Below are 9,060 nucleotides of genomic sequence, written 5' to 3'. Positions count from 1 at the left end.
CAGGCAGTTGTAGGGAGCGATGAGGGCTCCCCTCAGCCTCCTCTGCTCCAGGCTGAACCCCCCCAGCTCCCCCAGCCGCTCCCCAGCAGCCTGGGGCTCCAGACCCCTCCCCAGCTCCGCTGCCCTTCTCTGGACACGCTCCAGCCCCCCCAGCTCCTTCGGGGAGGGAGGGGCCCAACCCTGACCCCAGCAGTCGAGGGGCGGCCCCCCCAGTGCCCAGCACAGGGGCACCATCACTGCCCTGTAACCTGAATAGTCCAAATCCTGAGGCAAAGTTCGTAGTTACCGTGACCAAGTCTGTCCCAACCTGGACAATTGCCACTCTGGGCTGAGCAGCTGGTGGAGCTGCAGAGCCATCCCCATCTTCATGTGTGCCTACAGCCACGTCTGCTCCATCCTCTGCCCCAGCGTCATCCTGCCCGAACGGCTGCTATCCAGAGGTCTCCAATGGTGAAGTCCCCAGGAACCTACCACAGTGCTTCGTTATTATTAACATCAGAAAACCTTTCCTTATGCCCTGTGAATCCACACGTATGTGAAACAGATTATTCCCTTTCCCTTCACAGCAGTGTTTTATGTGAAAAACATCTCATCACCTTTAGCCTTCCTGTGGCTCATCAGCACCCATTCTGTTTGTCCTTAGAGGGCCTGTTTTTGACCCTTCTTGTTTCTCCCTAGAATTTCTTCCATGGCGCCTAAACCCAGAGTAATCCCAGCTAAGAAGTCACGAGCATGAGTAGGTTTAGAGGATACCTCTGGGCTATTCTCCCTTTCCATACCCACGCAGGACTACCACAGATACCTCTTTCCATTTGCACCATCAGCTACTCATTACTAGCTTCTAAGTACATTTTCCAAGTAATTTTGCATCCACTTTTTAGCATTTTCACCTCTTCTGTGCTTCCTATTTGGTTTACGAGAACATCATGTGCAGCAGAGTAAAACCAATAACTATTAAAGTCAAGATGTGTCATACCCATTTTATACATTCTTGACAAGGTGACCTGGCAACTGTTTTAGTGTCCAAACATCATTACAGATTGCACGTATGCTGTATTTTGGTCAGATTTCTTCAATATAGAACATTACCACACTGTCTGATAGTATTTCCATATGAAATACAAAGCTGGACTAAAGCTTAGGATCAGAAAATCCTACACCTAATGTAAAGAGGATTTTCCCAAAGCACAGAAGGATGCTGGAGTGACCCAGAACATAAAATGCACTTTCTACTCCCGTGGACCTCTAGTGGCATCTGATGATGGAAATTACACTCATACTTCCACTACAGTGTGGATGGAGATATTTTAAACGTACTTTGCCATTTAATGACCAGAAGAAGTACTGATGGAGAGAACCAACATGTTGCACAGCCCCTGCAGACGTGCTTTGGGGTCTTCAGAAAGGTAACTTCTCCTCTTCATCCTTTCGTTACCAAAAGCTGCAACATCTACCATCTATACCTACAGTGGAAATGCTCTCGGCCACCAAATTACGTTGAGCACAGCAGCCTGAAACCCAGCAGAGCTCCCTGATCCCTGGGAAGTTGGTGGATCTATCCTCCTCTGAATATCCAGCCTTGGCCACACGGAAAGCCTGGTCAGCTCACTATTCAGTATCTGACAGTAGGCTGGGATGGATGTTTAAATAAAAATATAAGAACAGGTCAATAGGGAGATCCTCCCCATGAATAGACTCTCCCAGCTTCCAGCAACATACAGTTTAGGAACTTATTGAGCCAAACCTTTAAAGATTTTTTTTGCCCCCATGATTTTCTGACTCCTTTTGGAGCACACCAATATTTTGGACATCCACAACGTCCCATAGCCATGAGGATGGAGCTCCCACCTCCATCACTGTGGAGAAAAGCCTGAGCAAAGTCTGGAAGGCAGGAACTCGTATTTTGGTTCTTTTCAGACACTGCCCAGATGGTTCCAGACAAGCTCCCCCAACGTGTATAGTAAAACCAACAGGATTTGCCACTTTTTCAAGGGATTGGAAGACCAGTTAATACGTTTTGGTTGTAGCACATGTGAAAAAAGATTGGTTCTGTCCAGGATGGTAGCGCTGCCGATACCGTGTATGAAGTGGAAGACGTGATGTGGTAGAAGAGGAGTCAGCTGAATCTAATCTTTTATTCAGATGTGCAAGCCTGACAGCTCTCACCACTTGCCAGCTGGTGACAGGTACATTTTAAATAAAAAAAAAATAATCTTTTTTTGACATCCTCGCTTCTCTAACAAAGGAACTATTTAAAAATTCAACATGCTCCCTTGGAAAGCTTTAAATAGTTTCTGAACGTAACTGGCATTATGCTGTAACCCAATATTAAATAGTTTTGGGGAGGAATTGTTTAAATTGTTGAGGAAAACCTACACTTAAGCGTTACAAAGGAAAGGACGTTCTGCTATCTGTGGGAGGCACAGGGCTGTCATGCAGAAGGATTTGGCCACCACTGGTTTTCCTGGATCTGGACAAGTAACCAGAGAAGGTCCCTATCTCAGTCAGGAAGGCGACTGTTACCTTCACATCACCATATCCTCTCTTTACACAACTTGAAGACATCTTGTCCTAATCATCCAGGCAGTATCATGCTGGCTGTAGTCTGCAGCTGCCAACAGTTTGGAGAATTCTGAGCTCTAAATCTTTTGCTCTCCAAGCTCTTGCATGACCAGAAAATACGAAGTGAGAGCAGAAGAGGAAGGGATAGGTACAGCGCAGGATTTCAGTTCAACATTTACAATGACTTTCTTGTATGGATCATCAGAAATCTCTCAATCTTCTGTAATACTTTAAAATAAAAGCAGATCAAAACAGAACCTCAGCAGATTTTTATTCACACTGCATAAATGTGCTATTCACCGCAGCAAGAAATTTAGCACCCTCTTCAGCCTCCCCTTCCAGTATTTTGCATCCAATGGTCACAGCGTGACTTCAAGCATTCCTCAGCTCTGCAAATACTGACTAGAGGACAGAGGAATATTTCTTGCACTTCAAATCTGTTATTTTCTAATGGGAATCATTACTCATGTTCTCAGTGTGAATATTAAAGCCTCTATCAGATGCAGCAGTAATTAATTAGCAACTGTTTTCCAAAGTCATACTCCATGGAGAGCCACAACAGCTTCTGCTCCATTGCTATTGCCTTTTGTTTTCTCCTAAAATGTCCACTTACCCAAAGGGATTGCTGGGGAGAGACGTTCTGCAGGTGAAAGCAACACCCATTCAGATACAGTCCAGGGAAGAAGGCAGTTTAGCTATTTTAAAAAAATCCCCCATATTCATTAATAGGCTGGTGATGGGAGTAAGGGAAAAGAAAAAGATTGGTTGTTGATGAAAATCTGCTTTTTCTCCCCCAAAAGACAGGTTTCTAACAAGGGGCAGTGAAGAGAAGACGACGCTGTCCTTCCTTAGGGGACTGAAAGATGTGTAACCGGTTGGGAATTCCTCACCAGATGCATCCCAAATCTACCTGGCTCTGCCAAGTTAAAGATGTTGCCCAAAGGAAGTCACAGTGAAGGCCCAGAAAACAAGGGAGAGACTCAACATTATAATACTTTCTAAAATAGACTGATAGAGATGGTATTTCCCACCTCTCCAAAGGATAAAGTGATCAAATAACAAGGTCTAAGCATCCTTTAAATAATGTATCACTCACCAGATCTATATTTTGCATTATGTCCTGGAAGGAAGGGTGAGTTCGAAACTGTTCAAACAGATCCCGCTTGTACAGCAGCGCGTACACCAAGTTTGGGTTGTGGTGAAGAGAATTTGTCAGGCAGGAGTTGATGATCTCCAACATCATGCGGATGACTTCTTCAATCACATTCAGATCTTGCGCCTTTAAGAAAGGAAGAAAAGGTTAGCGTGCCCTTTTCCATTGTAAAATATATTAAGTAATAAAGACAGAACCCAGGTAATTATTACTAATGGAGCTATTAGCTGGTGAACGTCTCAATGGTGAGCAAATCTGGCGTGCCTGTATCTGGAAAGAGATCTGTTTTCTCCTGTAATAACCAAAATTTTAACCGAAATGCATTGCACTGTAGCTTCATAGCTTGATTCCCTCAACAGGAGCTATCTTCTGATGCCAAAAAGCGTTAACGGACTGTAATCAGCCAAATTCACTAAGAGTTAAGCGAGTTTTTTGCAACCCTTCCTATGCTAAGTTAAAACACTTCAGCGTATATTTAATTTAATACATTTTCTGTTGAGCCCCTGCTTGGGGAGGAAGGATAGGGAGAAGAGGAGAGAAAAAATCATCAGAAAAATAAAAAGCAGCTGGTAAAAGAGAAAAGCAAAGACAAGAGAAGGAAAACTAACTGGATCAAAACCCATTGCACCTTGAACATCTGCCACCGTTTTCCAGACTTTGTCCCTGGCCTTTTTCTTTTTCTTTTTTTTTTATAATTTTTTTGGCTTTGAAGCATACTTGTAATAAAAGGAAAAAAGAAAACTCCTTTTGTAGCGCATTAAGCCTCAATGCTCAAGATAAACTTGCAGAGCTTTTCATCCTGTCAATGCCTTTGACAAACCCTTCCTGATGATTTTGAAACTCAAACTTGCGAAGCTGAACAAGCTGGCATGTGACCCCTTGCCAGCCTTCTGGATTTCTCTCCTCGGGCTGCACACTGGGATGTGCCTGATACAGTTGTTTAGACTGGAGCGCCTTGTGTCCTCCCTTGGGATAGGGGAAAAAAAGGCAAACCTACTTTGTTTGTATCGTTGGGTGTCTCCACCACATCAAACGTCGGACTGTGAGACTTTACAGGTCTGGTAAGAACGTGAATCATACCAAACCATCCTGAGTTTTTCTGCTTAGTACAAATGCTGAAACCACTGGCATTTCCTTTTGCCGACTGCCTACGAAGCAGTCATTTTCTGAGTTATCATAAAGCACTTAAGTACTTCGTAACGAGGCTGTACTTGCAACAGCATTTCGTTGGACTGTCAGTCAACCCGTACATAGTTGAGTTATTTTCTACTCTAGGGTAGCGTTGCAGGAATCGTCACTTGTCAGATATATGCTCTTACCAAGGGAAAAGAGAATATGGGAACTTGTCATTATCCTGGTTAGACTCATATAAAGAACTTGCAACGGAAAGCGAAGATAGGTTTCTTCCTGCAAGCGTAGATCTGGCCCTGCGGAAGGCAGCATCATTCCCCTAACCTGCTCCTCCATCTCTTCCACGGTGCTGAGGACCGTGGAGAAGGGAGTGCCCATCCTCGTACTGCCGCTGACATGCAGCAGCGGTGGTTTGGTTATCACACCGCCTGCCTTCCGCATGTACAAGGGAGATTTAAGCGATGAAAGCCTTTTGAAATGCTTCTTTGAAGAACATTCGGTGCAGGCGCTACGATGAAATGTTATTCTTCAGCAACAATGTCTGACTGACTGTGGAGGTTACAGATTTTTTTTTTTTTCCAAACGTGAGGACCTTCTCTTTTTTAATAACTTTGCCTCATCCACCAGAATGACCATGGTGGTGTAGGTAACGATGTTGGCAGAAACCCTTACAAAGCTGATCACCGCAGCTACTCAGCCCGTCAACAGGATCGCGTTCTTCCATGACAGAAACAATCCTTACGTTCAAAATGCCGGTGGTTCCTCCGTCTGTAGATTCCCATGAATCTACAGATTCATAGCTGCTATGAAATAGCATCCCAGTTAAACGCTGTGAAATGTGTATAATGCAAAATACTAGACAGAACCTGAAATCCTTGCTTCAGCTGGAATCTGAAGACAAATCCAGACCTGGCTAACTCATCTGTGGAGTGGTATGTGCCCATCAACTTGGATTTAATTCAGTATATGGTATATTATGGTGGCTTTTAAAAAGCTCCAAGCATCTTGCCCAGAGAGGGGGTGGAGGCCCCATCCCTGGGAACATTCCAGGCCAGGTTGGCCGGGGCTGTGAGCAACCTGATGTGGTTCAAGGTGTCCCTGCTCCTGCAGGGGGGTTGGGCTGGGTGACCTCTGGGGGTCCCGTCCAACCCAAAACCTTCTCTGATTCTATGATTCTATCTGCGCAACTCTCTCCCCAGTGCAGCAGGACGACCTAGTAGCTGAGATGCTATCCTAAAATACAGAATACATTACTTTTGCAGAAACATGATTCAGGATCAAGTGAGATCTATCCGGTTACCAGAAAGGTAACAAGCCACACAAATGCTTTTCAATAACTAAATGCTTTTTAATAAAATATGTTCACCTTAAAACCCAGGCATACAGCTGGTTTAAACAGACAGCGTTGTTAACCATCTACAAACATGTTATTTCAAGAAAAGGCAGACTCAGCTACTGGTCAGCTTCAAACAATTAAAAGTTACCAGAGGTTATTGCTCAGTAATTATATTTAAAGTTTTTGGAAGCTGATGGACACAACCAGCCCTCTGTTTTTCGGCAACGGTGTTGCAGGTGAAGAATCTGGGACCCAAATGAAGAAATCCAGGAGCTACAGTGGAGATTTTTACCCATCACTGACTATACCAAACAAATAATTTATTTTATTTATAAGAGGAATGAGCTCCACAAAAGACACAGAAGCGGGACTGAATCCCAGTATTGCGTATACGTTATCTGGAGAGCTGTATGCTCCTATAATTAGCGATTAAAAGCATTCGTAAAAGCTTAAAAAGTTTTCAAAACAGGAAAAAACAAGCAGAAAGCCAAGGACAGCATTTGGATGAGACAATGGAGAAATGCTGTAAGAGCTGATAAAATCCTGTGTGCTTTTGTTGCTCTGTATCACCAGTATCAAGCTACGGCCCCTCTCCATCTAGACACGGCGTCACGACAGATATAAATAAGGTTACAAAAACATTTCACAGTCGAAAAGAAGAAGTTTATCACCCTGCGTATTAACTTCCAGACCAGCTGAACACAGCTGAAAGGCTGAAGATGTATGGCCAAGACAAGGGCCACCCCATCATCCCCAGCAACCTTGTAAGAGTATTTTTATTTTTTTGATTCATAGCTGTTATACGAAAAGAAAAGCCAAGGGGACAGGTAGACGAGTTTCAATCTATTAAACAGTACATTTAAATGAGTCGTTGAAAGCAATGGCATTTTCCTATTGCTTATAGTCGACGAATTCAATAATTTAAAATTATTACAGTATACCTTTACAAACCAGGGCTCAGATAATGCCTCTGTCGACACTGATGACTACCTGTCATCCCCCTCCTTTTTTACTGTTTGTGCCCATAGAAATAATTATACCCATCATTAAAAGAAACTTGGAAGCTAAAGCTTGGTACCAACTTTTTGAGACTGAAATCGTGCCTACAAAAGGGATGAGAACGTAGGCACAGCACTAACATTACTGCAGGTGATCCTAGGTAACCACCTCATGGTTCCTTCTCAGGATAAGAATTAAATGTGGTAGTTTTTTGCAAAGATTTTAATTTTTAAGACAAAAAGGCAGAATGCTGGTCATGTTCTAGTTGCATAATAAATAATAATAAACCAGGCAGCGAGAGCTACAAGAGATCCAGGTACAGTTCTGGGTAGCCTGGGCCTCTTCTGTTAAAAGAAAAAGGAACAAACAAGTGATAACACCCGAGAAAAGAGAATGGAAACAAGCTGAGAGGACGCAGAGGAAAACACGACGAGCACAGGAATGAGAAGATTATCTGGAGAAAAATAATTTGAGTTTGATAAACACTAACAAGGAACACACAAATGTGCAAAGCCAAGAAAAACATGGGCAGAGCTGGATGTTCTCATCTCTGACCATCCTGGAATACTGTTGCTTTCCTTACTGCAGTATCATCAATAATTAGCAGAGCATCCTCCTGGGCAAAGACTTCCAGAGAATTTAATATTTACGGATGGAAAGACCCTGTAAAAGCAGTTGAAAAGTATGTGGCTTATAAAATAAAATATCAGAGAAGTCAAGCAGCGTAAGTGCCAAACCCTGGGCAGGTGCTCACGGTTTGGTTCCTTATAGCCATGGTTATCCACCAAAAAATAAAGCTGTTGAATCACCATCAGTGGAAGATGCAAGATCTCAGAGTCACCAAAACCCTGCTTAATTTACGGTACCCATCTTCTGTGTCCTACATTGGAACATTCTGAGTGCTCATCCTTTTAATTTAACTTGACATTCAATTAATTGTAATTTTTATAATAATAGAGAACTGGTTAAAAAAGTTCTATTAGGAATGAATGCAAATCTCCAGCCTCTAAATGTTAATGATCTGTAAAAGGGAGGCATGTCCATGTGTCATCCAGGTCAGCTTTGCTTAACCATCCTTTGTGTCTTGTACTGTCTAATAAAAACTGTGACAAAATTATTCTGCGTTTTGTTTTCTTTCCTCCTATGCTAGTTTATATGGAAAAGAATCATAGACTCATAGAATCCCAGGGTGGAAGGGACGATCATCTGGTCCAACCTTGCTAGGCAGGAGCACAGTCTAGACAAGATGGCCCAGCACCCTGTCCAGCTGCATCTTGAAAGTGTCCAGCGTGGCGCAGTCAACCAATTCCCTGGGGAGATTATTCCAATGGTTGACTGTTCTCATGGTGAAACATTTCCCTCTCATGTTCAATAGTCATTTAAAAATCAGAATTTCAGTCACTTGTGACGTTATGAAGAGACACTGCCATGCAAAGGTGGACATGAGGCTGTCTTTCACAATGCAATAGGCGTAGTATTAAGTTTCAGAGAAAGGAATGCTTTTTTAAAGATTTCTGGTAGTCTCGCTGAAGCCATTTTCTCTGCGATCGCAGCCTGCAATCTTGACAGCCCGATGTTCACTTCAGCCAGCCTTCGGCTGCCACACGGGATGTGTGTCCTTACCGCAGAGCTGATTTGAGTGCTCCTGTCCCTGCTTTGGCTCTGAGGTGCACAGAAGACCATCACTTGAGTCTGACTCATATTTTAATGACACATAGAATCATAGAATTGTTAAGGTTGGAAAAGACCTTTTAGATCCCCCAGCCCAACCGTTCCCCTACCCCTGCCAACCCACCCCCAAACCCTGGCCCTCAGCACCGCCTCTGCCCGGCTGTTAAATCCCCCCAGGGCTGGGGACTCGACCCCTTCCCTGGGCAGC

At 43.6% G+C, this 9,060-nt stretch overlaps 1 protein-coding gene across 4 annotated transcripts in view; it reads right to left on the bottom strand.

Annotated features, from left to right (window-relative positions):
* The window catches only part of DYM (dymeclin), a 249,280-nt gene that overhangs the window by 41,714 nt on the left and 198,506 nt on the right, over positions 1 to 9,060 (bottom strand). For all 4 annotated transcript variants that reach the window (XM_035903104.1, XM_035903102.1, XM_035903103.1 and 1 more), the window contains one exon: positions 3,659 to 3,841. In XM_035903104.1, coding sequence (XP_035758997.1) covers positions 3,659 to 3,841 — 183 coding nt within the window. The remainder of the gene's footprint in view (positions 1 to 3,658; positions 3,842 to 9,060) is intronic.

The sequence above is a fragment of the Egretta garzetta genome, unplaced genomic scaffold, assembly GCF_000687185.1.
Source record: "Egretta garzetta isolate BGI_Z169 unplaced genomic scaffold, ASM68718v1 scaffold179, whole genome shotgun sequence".
NCBI lineage: Eukaryota > Metazoa > Chordata > Aves > Pelecaniformes > Ardeidae > Egretta > Egretta garzetta.
Note: the sequence above shows the minus strand (reverse complement) of the source record. Positions and strands in the feature narration are given on the sequence as shown.